This window comes from Dendroctonus ponderosae, unplaced genomic scaffold (assembly GCF_020466585.1).
Source record: "Dendroctonus ponderosae isolate FM_Combo_2020 unplaced genomic scaffold, Dpon_F_20191213v2 Dpon_F_20191213_2, whole genome shotgun sequence".
NCBI lineage: Eukaryota > Metazoa > Arthropoda > Insecta > Coleoptera > Curculionidae > Dendroctonus > Dendroctonus ponderosae.
This window is the reverse complement of record NW_026018165.1, coordinates 17,606,342-17,620,539: the sequence shown is the minus strand read 5'-3', so window position 1 is coordinate 17,620,539 and position 14,198 is coordinate 17,606,342. Positions and strand designations below refer to the sequence as shown.

General features: G+C 39.7%; 5 protein-coding genes across 6 annotated transcripts in view; 2 read left to right on the top strand and 3 right to left on the bottom strand.

Annotated features, from left to right (window-relative positions):
- The window catches only part of LOC109536720 (lipoyltransferase 1, mitochondrial), a 22,697-nt gene extending 19,385 nt beyond the window's left edge, over positions 1 to 3,312 (bottom strand). Inside the window, exons 1-3 of one of the 2 annotated variants that reach the window (XM_019903056.2) lie at positions 3,053 to 3,312; positions 2,288 to 2,601; positions 938 to 2,225 (exon numbers count right to left, since the gene is read on the bottom strand). In XM_019903056.2, coding sequence (XP_019758615.2) covers positions 1,610 to 2,225; positions 2,288 to 2,595 — 924 coding nt within the window. In that variant the 5' untranslated portion in view covers positions 2,596 to 2,601; positions 3,053 to 3,312 and the 3' untranslated portion in view covers positions 938 to 1,609. Of the gene's footprint in view, positions 1 to 937; positions 2,226 to 2,287; positions 2,602 to 3,052 lie in introns of those variants that run through there. The other variant, XM_048664137.1, reaches the window with a different exon arrangement.
- On the top strand, positions 3,312 to 4,678 carry LOC109536721 (vesicle transport protein SFT2B). The gene is made up of 5 exons (XM_019903058.2): positions 3,312 to 3,454; positions 3,552 to 3,655; positions 3,746 to 3,893; positions 3,947 to 4,086; positions 4,148 to 4,678. The coding sequence occupies exons 2-5, from the start codon at positions 3,584 to 3,586 to the stop codon at positions 4,274 to 4,276; spliced, it is 489 nt and encodes a 162-aa protein (XP_019758617.1). The 5' UTR covers positions 3,312 to 3,454; positions 3,552 to 3,583; the 3' UTR covers positions 4,277 to 4,678.
- A 91-nt stretch (positions 4,679 to 4,769) lies between these two features.
- LOC109536719 (H(+)/Cl(-) exchange transporter 7) lies at positions 4,770 to 9,064 on the bottom strand. The gene is made up of 13 exons (XM_019903055.2): positions 8,721 to 9,064; positions 8,430 to 8,600; positions 8,178 to 8,376; positions 7,868 to 8,121; positions 7,346 to 7,815; positions 7,147 to 7,285; positions 6,141 to 6,404; positions 5,904 to 6,083; positions 5,558 to 5,767; positions 5,345 to 5,503; positions 5,204 to 5,287; positions 5,066 to 5,146; positions 4,770 to 5,009 (listed from the first exon to the last, which is right to left on the bottom strand). The coding sequence occupies exons 1-13, from the start codon at positions 8,796 to 8,798 to the stop codon at positions 4,902 to 4,904; spliced, it is 2,397 nt and encodes a 798-aa protein (XP_019758614.2). The 5' UTR covers positions 8,799 to 9,064; the 3' UTR covers positions 4,770 to 4,901.
- LOC125503548 (serine/threonine-protein kinase mrck-1-like) lies at positions 6,398 to 7,455 on the top strand. The gene is made up of 2 exons (XM_048664144.1): positions 6,398 to 6,803; positions 6,861 to 7,455. Exons 1-2 carry the CDS (start codon positions 6,519 to 6,521, stop codon positions 7,086 to 7,088), a joined length of 513 nt encoding a protein of 170 aa, XP_048520101.1. The 5' UTR covers positions 6,398 to 6,518; the 3' UTR covers positions 7,089 to 7,455.
- Positions 9,065 to 11,466: 2,402 nt separating the features above from the next.
- On the bottom strand, positions 11,467 to 12,571 carry LOC109536760 (neuropeptide S receptor; the record flags this gene model as incomplete). The annotated part of the gene is given in 2 exon segments (XM_019903117.2): positions 11,467 to 12,323; positions 12,381 to 12,571. Coding segments are annotated over 2 exon segments (982 nt in total), but the record flags the coding sequence as incomplete, so codon positions are not given.
- Positions 12,572 to 14,198: the final 1,627 nt, after the last annotated feature.

The following is a 14,198-nucleotide window of genomic DNA, read 5'->3' as shown; positions in this document are numbered from 1 at the left end:
ATTTTACGTACACCATTAAGTTGAACGGAAAATCAAATTGTTCCTTCAAATAAACCGCAAACCTAATACAATAAGCAAAATCAAATGGTTTAAGTGAAATTCTATTGTTTATGTGTACCAGAGCCGAAGGATTCGATTTTCAGTGAAAATTGGCACTTTCAGGCTACGAAACCTAATTCCGAAGACGGAAACTTTAATTGGGTGGCACCTTAAAAGTTCCAAGTTCGTTGGAAACGTAGTTTCCGACAGGCGCTATTAAACAACAGACGTTTTGTTGATAATAATACTACTAATAATAGTTAAGGGTGAAGTAACATTTGCTATATAAAAGTATGTATAACCTAGCGTGCCTCAATGTAAATTTTTTAACGTACATTTAAGCTTTTTTATTCACTTGTTGATTGTTCTTTTTACATGCAGCGATAGGTCAGAAACAGATCATACGTTTAACGCCGCAATTGGATTGGATTACTAACGTTGGTCGGTTGTAGAAGCTGGAGTTTGCCGCCAAACTATCCTCATTTCCTATTAATCTACGCTTTGTTATACTCAATTAGAAGAGATTTGACTTTCTTATAGCTGTAGGTAAACAGCAATATAATCGCTACACTGATAGGCCTAATATGTTCCTAGTTTTGTCGGTTTTCGGTTCATCATCAGGTCTGAACAGGCTCTTTGTGTTGGCAGTTGAATAGTGGTGAAAGTGAAAGAGTTGCTGTAGGATCAGTTCTGTACCCGTTGTGTATTGTTTCACATTACTCCCGTACTGGGTGATTCTAATCATTTTCTGTAGTGAATTAACGCTATAGAGTATATAAGAGAATCTGTTAAGTTTTTGCTCAAGAAAATTATATAGATATATATTTATCGTCACGTTATCAATAAGTTAATCTCCAACTCTTATTAGTGAACGCCTATGTATAAAAATGTCTATAAATTACTGAAGAAATCTAATTATATTGCATCTGTTTTGCGGTATAAGAGCATTGAAACGTGACTGTTGCAAGCTTTTATACTATGGTTATGAAATTATATAGAAGCGTGAACATAAATCTAACATAATGGGTACATATCGGTAAATAAATTTGAATTAATACATCCAGGTATCTCATTTCATTTTCCAATATATTCGAAATGTACAGAATGATTGTATCAATCAGGGAGCGTAGATCTGAAGAACCAAAAAATTAGGTGCAATCATTAAGTATTTCGCCTGATGTTATTTTGATGATACGATAATTTTGAAAACTCCTTTCACTTACTAAAGGGATTTTCCTTAAATAGATGTTTCCGTATAAAGTAAAGAGCAAACTAAGCGCAAGTGTACTGAAAAACTTCAGGCTTTTTGGAATGTTTTCGGCATTAGTGAACCTCCAAAAAAAACTTACGCAAGGCAAATAACCCTTTAGACACTCTTCATGTTTTAAACCTTGTTTCAAGCCTTCAACTATTCTGCTTCTACAGTTTTCAAACTGGTTCACACTTTGTCTGTAATGCTGGTTGTTGATGCCTCGTTCCATTTTAAACAAACATTGCTGTCTTTTATTGACGTGGAATTTGGAAAAACTGGACTATTCTGTCGTGCAGACTGATTTACCAATCTAATTAGCTAAACTTTAAAATTCTTCTTCACATGTGTCAGCCGGTGTCGAGTGAGGTATTTCTTCAATTTGAACGCTCCATAACAAATGTCGCACTCAAAAGGCAGTTCTTCTGAATGACTCCTCAAATGAGCGTATAAGTTCGGTGGAGTCAGAAACTCTTTGCCACAGTATTGGCAGTGGTAGCTCTTCTCCTTCGTGTGCGTATTTCGATGAAAATTGAGCTGCGATCGATACTTGCACCTGAAGTCGCAAAACTCGCATTGATAGGGTCGTTTTTCTGAATGCGTCACCATGTGCTTGGTGAGTAAAGCCTTACACAGAAACGATTTTTCGCAAATTACGCACTCTATAGGGTTTTGTCTGGCATGCAACTTCCGGTGATAGTTGAAACGGTCTTCGCTTCTGAGCTTAGCATTGCAAAGATCGCATTGGAAAATACTTTCGTTCGAATGCAATCGGGAATGTTCCAACAGAAGGCTCGACGATGGAAAGTCTTGATTGCATTTGTGGCATTTGTATGTGCTTAACGTTTCGCCGTTTGCGGGATTTAAGGTGCCGACTTCATCATGTTTTATTTCGGTTGTTTCACCATTAATAGCCGGTTCGATGTTTGGTTCAGCCCTAAAACAAGTTTTTTTAGATAATCTTAGAATGGGAACGTTTTCATATGGGCACGTTCGTACCGTGTTTTCTTGGGGTGCCTATTTCGATGAGTGTCCAAATAATGACGCCGTTTGAACGTTAAGTAGCAAATATCGCACTGAAACGGACGTTCCACCGAATGCGATAACATGTGCTGTTTCAGGTAATAGCTTTTTGAAAATGTTCTTCTACACTGCCCACATTCGTGGTTTGTTGATGTTGATCTATTAATGCCCGCATCGATCGAATCGTTTTCGTATTCCCCAGGTTTGTCTTCTACTTTTACTATATTTCTAACAACTTCAAATTCCTCTTTGATATCAACTTCTAATTCCGTTTTCACGTCCATCTGGAACTGAAATATATCCGAGTTTACTACAACAGCTGTGAAATATCACTGATCCGAAAAAGAACATTATGTAGAGCAACAACACTACGATAATTGAGTTAATATATAATTATAGCAGGTAATGGGTACTTCTGTGCTGCCTTCGAGAACTTTACTTTGTTTATTATACAACTTAAGCTTTGAAGCCCAAACTGTCGCTATCCATGTACATAGAAGATAGTCGCTATCTCTACAGAAGGAGGTTTTATCGGAAAAAGACTGAACTAACAGCTCAGACAAAAGTCCTCTGTCCCGTCTTTCTGGAAATTGCCCAACTTTCCCTATGTTTTACTAACATCACTTGCGAATACGTTCATTTCTGGCCAGCAGTTTTCACACTACATTATCAACTACCTACATGAATGAATGATGAATATCTCAATGAACTAAAAAGTGGAGGGAATTAACATAAACTTACTGGTTTCTGGGCCCTTTGAACACTAGGAAAACCAATCAGATTTTACTAATCTCTAAATGATGACTCTTCACATTACATCACTCCGAAGTTCAGCCACAAACAACAGTGCTCTTACTCCACGTAGTGTGAACACTTCCACCATTACACCACCAAACAGATTCACATAACTAGTGAAAACACTAAAAAATACACTGACAATTAAATAAACAACAACATGGACAATAGATAAAGGTGAGGTTATGCTCACAGAACATCAAGAGAGATATTCTGTGGTTATGTTTGTAGCTTAATTACAACAAATCACCTGTTGCCAAAAAAATCTGACGTATTCAGAACAATATTTTGTGTCTTACCTTTTTCTCGTTTTCCCGTGTTATCGGCCAAGTCACAGCTTGCAAAAAGGTAAATTCATTGGGCTTTTATCAGTGAACCGTAAATCTTGATAAAAACACAAAATCCACATGATGGGGAACAATGAGAGCCAACATTCCAATTGCAGGTTGTGCCCCCTTCAATCGCAGCACTTAGGGAATGATGGACAAGCTGAAGCGAGTCCTAAGCGGCAATGATACACCGGATGAGGAGAGTGGCATAATGTCCCAGGTGAGTGGCGATTTATGTTCACACGCATAACAATACACATTCAAAGCCAAAGGGAATGTGCAAAGTACGTATCCATCTCTTCACTTGCAGTTAAATGAAGCTTCAACCCTTAGCTGGTCGACAAGAATCAAGGCATTCCTTGCCTGTTTCATTATAGGAATTCTACTCACTTTTCTGGGGTCTTTTGCCTTGTTTTTCGGCAAGGGTTTGAAGATATTCGCAGTTTTTTACACGCTGGGTACGTATTAAACTGCCCCAATTGTCATAGATAATTAACAAAGCGTTCGATAGGCAACATTATATCGTTACTAAGCACTTGTTTCCTAATGGGGCCTTGCAACCAGTTGCAGAAAATGTTCCACTCATCGAGAGCCATAGCCACTTGTCTCGTTCTGGGCAGTATCGTTATGACCCTGTTATCGGCCTTAGTTGTGAGTATATTCGCAACATTTTCGGTCAGTTCTATAGTAGTTTTTCTATATGTATTTTCAGTTTAAAAACGCTGGTTTGGCACTTTTGTTCATCATCATGCAGTCACTGGCAATGACCTGGTACTCGTTATCCTACATCCCCTATGCGCGAGATGCAGTGAAAAAAACAGTCTCATCGTGCATTGCATGATGCCGTTTGGTTTGTTTTGCCAATTGCTATCTTACCAGAAGACTAATATTTCATAAATTTGATCAGAGCAGTTTGCTTTGTGTACTTACTTATACGGTATAAAGGCCTTATCTGCTCAAAGACTAGTTGGAGGACCAGCCGGACGTATAATTATATATGGTAGTTTTATATGAGGCGTTTATTCCCACAAGTATTATATTTTGTATACCGCATTTACACAAATCAGATCCTGTTAATTTAGCACGGAACTCAGAACTGAAAGTATTGTTTTTTTGTATTTTTAACTCAAAAGTATCTATATTTGTAAACTGGAAACGCACCGTAAGTCAAGAGTGACTTAACATATCTCATTGTAACATTATTATAGGGATATTGGCTATGTTAATAAATTATATGTAATTATGTGCCGTTTTCGAACTGAATTGAAGAGTAAATTCAATGTTTCCATTTTAATGGAGATTAAATTTCGTCTTATATGGGAAAATGAAACAGATTTTTATAATAGGGTTTCATGTAAACAGTTTATAAAGTATATAGCTTTCTCAGTGAAACTTAACGTCAGGTCATAACGATAAAAAGAGAACGATTATAAAATAATCCGTTATTTCGAAATACTGATTGATGCTCAGCCCTGCATATCCTTGAAGATTAGTAACTCTTCCACGCCCATTCTTCCGCGATGTTTCCACATTCGATACCGGGCAAGATCTTTTCTTGTTACCATGCCTATCACCTACAATGTCCCAAGAGTTTCAGGCAAATTGGTGTTATTGGTTTTCAACTTTTTACCTCGTTCACATCATTTACTATGGGCAAATGTCTCAATCCCAATCCCCTAAACAGCCTGAACATCCTTTGCAGTGACGTGGACTAAAGCCATACATACATTTAAATGACCAAACTTGTGAACAAATGACTAAAACTCACATGAAGAACTGTGTAAGGTGATGGGTTCATAAAGGGCCTTAAATCTATTGAGTAAGTTTTCTCTTCGTCTTCTAAATGTAGATCCTATAAAAAAAACTTTAAGACTCCGAAAAAGGGGCAATTTTTCCCATGTGAACTTACCTCGATGCACGGGTACCTAGGATATTGGTCCCTAAAAAGACTGGCGCTAAATTCGCTCCAGTGCTCACTGGTTTCATTGAACAGCTTCTGTTTTAATATCACAATTAGTTGAGATCTCAGTATCAACCCTCGTATCCGTCCATAGGTGGTGACCTCGCTCTAAAACACCCCGTGGGTGAAAATCGGTTTGAATCCCGCTCAAAATACTCCTACTTGATCGGATAGTGGAGGATCAACGACGGGAAACCCGTTATAGCTGGTCAGTTTGAGCAGCTCGACCACATGGCCGACATTTTCCACACATTTCAGCGTCACCACCGGATGTGACATCACTTCACTGGCATAGATGTTGTTCACTACAGGTGGCGGTTCCCAAGGCAACAGAGGGACTCCGGCCAATTGGATCAAAGTGTCGTAGATACCCTAAAGCACAATAACATTGACTCTATATATATATGAGTTTCTGTATTTCTTTCGTTCATTGGTGATTGATTTCCCACCCAAACATTGTTACTTGAGACAGCGGCATAAAAGCGATACTAAAATGTGACTAATTTACCTCGTTGAAAAAATCGCCAGTCCATTTGGCCGATATCACTGTAATAATCAATGGCAACGCAAAGGTGATGTTTCCAGTACATTCCATCAAAATAACGGTCAGGCTTATGGTCATGCGGACTACGCCGCCTAATTGGGCTGCCGCACCTATCAGTGCGTACTTTCCTGGATACACAATATCCTGAAAAGCCACATCGGAGGTTGAACTGCGAGTTTCTAAAAAAGTGTTTGAACTCACGGCGTCTGGAAAAATGTAGCACAACCCAATGGAAACCATGCGACCCCACGCAGCTCCGGTCAGCAAGGTGGGGATGAACAATCCATTGGAAGAAGCCAATCCAAAGGTCCAGGCGGCGAGAACAAAGTAAACTACCACAAAAGCAGCCAATGAGAAGGCATTGTGCGTATTGGGCGGATCATGGAACAGTGACCTAACCGAAGCCTCAGGCGTTTGGAACCAGATGGAGGCTAGAACATTGTACTGTCCGTCTGTGCAGTATAACTGGAATAATACATGTTAATTGAGTGAACAAATAAAAAATCAAGACAACTTGGCATTTGACTTAAGACAGTTGACGTAGTTGACGTTTGCTGTAAGTTGCAAGCCAAAATACCCATGGAAAAGCTAATTGCTATTCAAAATGAAGAACAGCTGGATGAGCAGCGGTTGAAAGAGACCATAATCCATCGCGATCGTATACTGAAACTCGTAGGGGAAATTGCTACCAGCCTGGAAAACGTGCGCGATCATGAGCACAAAATTAAGGTTACAAAGGAGCTGCTGTTCCAGTCGAGAACCGATGTAACCATGCTAACAAAGCAGCTGCAGGAAATTGACCAGTGGCTATGGTCCAAGCTTGACAACGTGCTGAAGGACGAAGAACAGCTGAAGAAGAACAAAGTAACTGGAGGCTGTGGGGATGGAGTTTTCAACCAAATGAAAAATTAAATATTTCAGGTATCGTTCAACCAGTCCATTCGCGAAAAGATAGAAGAACTGAAGCAATTTTCAACTCAACGAAACGTGGAAGCCGTAAACCATGAAGTAACAGACACTCAAAGGGTTGTGTGGAAGCTCCAAGGTGAGAACGATGCTTTGGCGTTAATAAAACAATTCCAAATCAGCAAGATTCAGGAGATTGATCGCGTTACTGAAACTGTCCCAGACTTAAAAGAAAAGAGTTAGAAAAAACCAAGTTTTAGTCTCATTCACTTTGCTAGCTTGTCTGCAACAGCAGTCTCACCTGCGTGGGATATTTGGTGGGATCTTGTCCCCGAGGCCGGCAGTCATTAATCAGGAACATCATCAGAATACCCGCGGTTGCTGTTACTGCTGCAACCACGCACGCCTCAATCACTTTAAGCCCAGGTTGTCGAACATACCTGCAAGAAAATTGGTTAACAAACCATCTATTTCTACTTCTACTCTGGGTGCTCGCTCACCGCATTCGGAATACCGTGATTTTATAATTGATGTGATTCCAAAGGGCGCCCAGCAAACCCCCAAAGGCGCCCATGATAATGAAGAAGGGAATTTCGAACATCTGGTAAGTGAACGACTCGAACTCGCCCAAATTGAACAGCCCGGGAAAGGACAGGTTGCCGGGGGCCCCGTGATAAGCAGAGAGCACTACGTTGAGGGTGAACGTGGACACGATAGATGCAAAGAACGTTTTCCATGTGAGACTTTGGTTCCAAAAGCTGGTGCCTTCTTCCAGTGAAAATAGAACACCGCCGACTGGAGCTCCGAAGGCTGCGGCAACCCCAGCAGCTGCTCCTCCAGAGACAAAGTCTCTTTTCTCGTGATCTTCACGAAAATACTTGAAAATCCCAAAATCCCGATTCAGCGTCGTGCTTTTTCCTTGCGAAATACCAGCAGCTATCACAGCGCCACTGTGAATCATCGGGCCTTCCTGCAGATGAAAAACTAAATCAAGCAATGCCGTTGCGCATCCAAATACGGACCTTTCCTCCAGCCAGGCCTCCAACAACGGAGCAAATTACTCCGATGCTCTTCACAAAGAGAGTTTTAATGCGGACCACTCTGGGGATGTTCACTCCGTTCAAGTAGCACTTGACTTGGGGTATTCCGCTGCCTGCAGCGATTGGTTCTACGTACGCCACCAGGACTGATCCAATCAGAACTGGGATTATATTGAACAGTAACCAGTAGAAATACGGAATATAGAGAGCCCCTTGGATGACATAGTTATCTACGTCTGGAGTGATAATTACAGGAAGCAGTGATACAGGCTGAAACATACTTAGGACTTACATTTGCTGAGTTTTGCGTACTTGATTTCGCTCAGTTCCTCAATGGAAATATCTATAATGCAAGCCACTAAGGCAGTGAACATGCCGATTAGCAGGAAAACGAACCAACGCGCGATGTTCTTTTGCACCAGGAATTTGAAGCCTTTCTTTCTTTCTTCGTCGAGCAACAGATAGTTCTCGCATGTATCATAGTCCAAGCTCTAGAATCAATTGACACTGAGAATCGCCTTGGATTAGCTGTAGCAAGCCCCACCTCATATTTGGCAGATAAAACGTTTAAAGAGCCAACGTTAATTTTTTCCTTGCTGATTTCCACCCGTCTTCTTACTGATTGCAACAGATTCAGGTTTTCGCTGCTCCATTGCTGGGTCAGGATTGCGTCTGTATCCTCTGGATCATCCATGTTACTCGCTGAGGGGACGTTCTAGCAAATACTAGACTAGTTTAGATTGAAATTCGCAATCGGATAATAGATAGTATATGCTCAAAAGGTCAAATGATTCACTAGTGATAACGGTTTGAAACAATGGGGACAGAAACTTACCCTGAACCTTTTGGGCCTGATGTAAGCCTCATTTTCACCGACATCCTGCGAATATGTGGAATTAATGCTATCCTGCATTACGGTTTAAGTGCCAAATGGCTTGAAACCTCCCCCAAAACTCGCGCTCTGCCTTATCGCAAATACATTACAAACGTGGGTATGTTCTGATCTGGTCGATTTCGCGTTTGTAATGGGAATTAGGTAATTACTGGCGATAACTATCAAACAAACAACCAAAATTAAACTAAATAATACGAATGTCTTGAAGGGCACTAAACAATAACATTAATTTGAGGTTAGAGGCACTGTACACCTCTTTCAATTTAAAAGTAATGCTATGAATCACAGATCACAGAAGTTAATGTAATGGTCTGTAATCTGTGGTCAATCGTTAAAATCTTTGAATATAAAACTAACCAATGCACTTCGAGTGCGAGTGCAGTGAAAATTACACGATGTATAAAGCAAGATCTGCTCTTTCCGACACCGTTTCCGCCACTTTCTTACCTCCTTTGGTTGAAGAGTAATTAATTCGCAAAAAAAGCCTACAAGTGTCTTTTGCTTTTTGCAACCGGTTTTGCAAAAATTTTCCAAAATTTGCCTGAAAAGGCGAGTGCAATGAAAATTGCACAATGGATGAAGCAAGATCTGCTCTTCCCGACACCGTTTTTGCCACTTTCTTACCTCCTTTGGTTGAAGAGTAATTAATTCGCAAAAAAGGCCTACATGTGTATTTTGCTCTTTGCAAACGGTTTTGCAAAAATTTGTCAAAATTCGCCTGGAAGGGCGAGTGTAGTGGAAATTGCACGATGTATGAAGCAAGATCTGCTCTTTACGACACCGTTTTTGCCACTTTCTTGCCTCTTTTTGTTGAAGAGTAACTAATTTGTAGCAAAAAGCCTACAAGTGTATTTTGCTCTTTGCAACCGGTTTGGCAAAATTTTGCCATAATTCGCCTGAAAGGGCGAGTGCAGTGGAAATTGCACTACGTATGAAGCAAGATCTGCTCTTTCCGACACCGTTTTCGCCACTTTCTTGCCTCYTTTGGTTGAAGAGTAATTAATTTGTAGCGAAACGCCTACAAGTGTATTTTGCTCTTTGCAAACGGTTTTGCAAAAATTGCCATAATTCGCCTGAAAGTGCGAGTGCAACAAAAATAACCAGGATTATGAAGGGAACCCTTGGGGTTCCAATGCTGATTTAGGCAATTTTCTAGCTCTTATAGTTTGGGAGTAGTTAGTTGTTGACAAAAAGAACTACAAGTGTATTTTGATGTTTGCAACCAACTATTCAAAAAATTGCCATAATTCGCCTCAAACGGCTACAGCAGGGAAAGTGGAAGGATTTATTAAGAACAGTCTTAGCTTTTTAAATGCATCTGAACCGTTTTCCCATCGCGTTTAGTTTGGGACGAATTATTTAATGAAAATGGACTACAAGTGTATTTTGCTAAACAGCAAAGGACAGCAATTTTTAAAAAATTTGCCATTCTTTACCAAAAAGAGGTGGCGCAATGAAAATGGTAGCACGTGTGAAGAAAAGCTCGGTTTTTTTATTGCTGTTTCAACTGTTTCTGTAGCTTTGTTGGTTTCGAAGAAATTAAATATTCGAAGGCCTACAAGTTATTCTTACAGTTGGGAAGCTTTGTTTATTCGTCAAAATTGGCCTAAAATTGGTAGAGCAATCAAAATAGCACAATTAATGGAGAAAAGTCTTCTTTTTCCATTTGCTGTTCACTCAATTCCCAGTCTTGGGTTCCAGAGGAATTAAATAATGCAGAAAGGCCTACAAATGTCTCATATTTTTTTGAGCAGATTTTCAAAAATTTGCCACAATTTGCCCAAACAAGCTACAACAATGGCAATTTCTCCATGAATGGAGGACAGTTTCCTCTCTCGATTAGCGCGGCACCCACCTTTCAATCTTCATTTGTTCCGGAGGAATTAAATAATGAAGAAAGACCTGTAAGTGTCGTTTGCAGTTGGCACGCAGATTTTCGAAAATTCTCTACAATTCGCCCAAACAAGTTACAACAACGAAAATTTCTCCGTTAATGGAGAAAAGTCTTATCTTTCCATTAAGGCCTCACTCACTTCTCAATCATTATTCGTGGCGGAGGAGTTAAATAATGAAGAAGGGCCTACAAGTGTCTCATGCAGTTGGCAAGATGATTTTCAAAAATTCGTCGCAATTGGCCCATACAAGTTACAACAATGAAAATGTCTCCATTAATGGAGAAAAGTCTTACCTGTCCATTAGCGCCTCCCTCGCTTCTCAATCTTCATTCATTTGTTCCGGAGGATATAAATAATGGAGAACTGCCTACAAGTGTCTCATGAAGTTGGTAAATAGATTTTCAAAATTCAAAAATTTTAGTTAGTTTTATATTCAAAGGTTAAAATAAAGCATCGATCGGTAAGGTTAACGCTTGCAGCAAGCAGCGTTGCCGTTAATTATTAAGTCCCAATTCGGCAACACCATGTGTGGATTTTCCTCAATGGATTAGATAAGGAAACAAAATCATTATTTTGGCATTACATGCTATAAATATAACAACATAAGCTTTGGGATAATTCAACAAACATAGCAAAGAAAAAGACCGAAAGCGAGCGATTTTTGGGACATTTTTTTTACCCCTACTTTCTAGTGTCTACTTGTCACTTTCAACTTCCAATGGTGGTGCTGCAAAACGTCAATTTACTGGTTGTCAAGTGACAGTTGAGACTGTCTATTAAGAATGAAAAACTTGTGTTTTTATCAGTTTATTAGTCTGGATAGTGATAAAATAGTAGGATCAGAACTGTGCAAAGTCCTAATACCGATTAACTGAAGTATATTTCGGAAAATGAGGCACTTGAGGGAACTTTTCATAGCCGGGGTTGACTTCTGGTCGGTTTCTTGGAGTTTTCCACTGATCGGTGGTGGCAACTTGGCCCAACACCCCCTCATAAATTGGAGTTCCCCTTTCGTAGTCGTCGAACTCCGCATTGGAGAAGCAGCAGCAACAGGTGGACCAAAAAAAGTCGTTGATTTTGCGACACACGTAGATGGTCTGGTTCAAGTAGGTGTACAGAAATGGGTTCAAAGCACAGTTGAGTAGGTTTAAGGAAGTCATGATGAAGATGGTGCGCCAGACCGCGTCGCCGCTTCTGATGCTGGTTAGCAGCTTTAAAAGCCAGAACACCCAGTAGGGCATTCTGCACAAGATGAAGGCCACAATCAGCACAATGACGATCTTGAAGGTGCGTATTTTCCTTTCCATTTGCACGTTGCGTTTTTTCTTGATTATTTGCGATTTTACGTTGGAGCCGCCGGAAGTTTCCGATGAGCCTTTGGTATAAGAGGTGTTTTCGAACTCCTCAATCTTAGTGTCGGTGCGTAAAGACAGCGGCTTGCGGTGTCGCCAAATTAGAATGGCGATCTTGTAGTAGAACCAGAAGAACATGGAAACTAGTGGCCCGAAGATCAGCACGTCGATTATCACGTAATAATAGGCAATGCCGTTCCTGCTGGTGCTGGTTCCCGTGCACATGTTCACGTCTTCGCCGCTCGGCAGCCTTAGAGGCACGTAGAAGTAGAAGTTGATCATCGGATAGGAAACAGCTAGAGAGAACAGTGGGGTTAATGAAGAGCTGGCCGGATTGGCGCAGCAAAACTTGCCGAAGCAGAGGCCCCACAGCACAAGAGCGCCTAGAATGCAGATCCACAACTTGGGGTCCCATTTTTTGTCCAGCGCGTATATCACATTGTGGTAGCGGTCCAGGGCGATCACCAAAAGCGCCAATGAGCTGGCCAAGTTGAAAAGCACTTGGCCCACTGGGGTGTACCAGCATAGGAATTCTCCGGAGGACTTAAAGCGCAACAGGAAATTAAGGAATTTGGGAGCTTTTTTGTTATGTGCAGGAAGGCAAACGCTTAGTGCTTTGGCTGGTAGATAAAGTCGGGTAATCTGATGTTGACCATACAGGGTTATTCACGCTATACGGCACGGACGTTTGTTTTTTGCAAAGAATTATTTGATGAATCCACAGACGCCTATCGGGTGCACATTTTTAAAATATTTTTGTAATGTACAGACTGTCCCAAAAGCCCTAAAAGTATCAAAGTGGTGTGTTTCTAAATGAAATGCCCTATATATTATTGCATTTTTGGATTCTCTGAGCAAAATAAGSGTTTGTTTTACTAAGATTTATAATGTCTAAATCTAARGGKTTTTTAAATAATTCGAATTTTATCAAAATCTAAYATTATTTTCATGTGTCAAATACTTTAGAATTATTTAAGTTATGTAAACGTAATTGGTAGTGGTGTAACAAGAAATCATCTTTTATATCCCAATGACAATAAACTTACCATTTTATACAGGGTGTCCACAAATTTAAACTAATCAAATAAGAACTTTAAGTGGCTCTAACTTGACTAATTTAAAAACAACGCCATATTTTTTAGCTTACCAGGAAATGCAGTTTTTAATTACCTATCGAATGGCACTAGGATGTTTATAACTAAGTTTTTGCCTTTTTACAAAATACACCAAATAATGGTTCTGTGCACCATTTGGTGTTTTTTTATTAAAAGGTTAAATAACGTATCAACAATAACATAAAACAAAGGCAAATTATTTATAACAAATGTTCGAAATGTTGACCGTCAATTTCCAGGCACTTGCAAATTCTTTTTTCAAAACAACTGCTAACTCTGGACAAAATTTGCGGAGTTACAGTTTTAAAAGCGTCTCTTATGCGTGTTTTCAAATCGTGTGAAGTTGTCGGAAGCATATGGCAGACAATTCCTTTTATGTACCCCCACAAAAAGAAATCTAGTGGAGTTCAGCCCGGAGATCTGGGAGACCAATTTTCAAACCCATTTCTGCCAATCCACCTGTTTTGAAAGTTGCCATTTAAAAATTGCCGAACTTCGCAGTGATAATGAGGCGGAGCTCCATCCAATTGAAGCCACATGTTGATTCATCAAACCATTTAAATGTCCTTAAAAAAATAGGGTCCAACCCACACATTAACTGACCACCTATTTTGATTTTTCATGACCCTGTATGCGCGCGGATTCGTATCAGAATAATAATGAAAATTGTGTATATTTATGAGACCATTGTTATGAAAAGTACATTCATCACTAAATAACACATTTTCGAAAAACTTTTCATTTTCTGCCACTTTATCTAACACCCACATGCAAAACTCAGTTTGGTTTTCAAAATCATTTCCATCAAGTTCTTGGCAAAGCTGAATTTTATAAGGATAAAAGTTGTGCTTTTTGATAATTCTGGAAATACTTGATTGACTAATGTTAGTACTTTTGGATATTAGATATATAGATATAGACCGCGAAAACATTTTCTTCATCTTCAGTGACAGATTTCCTTGTAATGGATTTTTTATAATTGACACTCCCAGTTTCCTCAAATTGGTGTAATAAGCGCTTAAAAACTGTTGGCTTAGGATAATTTCTTTCAGGAAA

Coding starts and splice junctions, on each gene's coding strand:
- LOC109536721 (XM_019903058.2), top strand. CDS start 3,584: ATGATGGACAAGCTGAAGCGAGTCCTAAGCGGCAATGATACACCGGAT. Junction 3,894..3,946: donor CGCAGTTTTTTACACGCTGG/GTACGTATTAAA, acceptor AGCGTTCGATAG/GCAACATTATATCGTTACTA. Junction 4,087..4,147: donor CCCTGTTATCGGCCTTAGTT/GTGAGTATATTC, acceptor ATGTATTTTCAG/TTTAAAAACGCTGGTTTGGC.
- LOC125503548 (XM_048664144.1), top strand. CDS start 6,519: ATGGAAAAGCTAATTGCTATTCAAAATGAAGAACAGCTGGATGAGCAG. Junction 6,804..6,860: donor AACAGCTGAAGAAGAACAAA/GTAACTGGAGGC, acceptor TAAATATTTCAG/GTATCGTTCAACCAGTCCAT.
- LOC109536719 (XM_019903055.2), bottom strand. CDS start 8,798: ATGCAGGATAGCATTAATTCCACATATTCGCAGGATGTCGGTGAAAAT. Junction 8,377..8,429: donor TTTTATCTGCCAAATATGAG/GTGGGGCTTGCT, acceptor AATTGATTCTAG/AGCTTGGACTATGATACATG. Junction 6,405..7,146: donor CCACCAAATATCCCACGCAG/GTGAGACTGCTG, acceptor GTATTATTCCAG/TTATACTGCACAGACGGACA.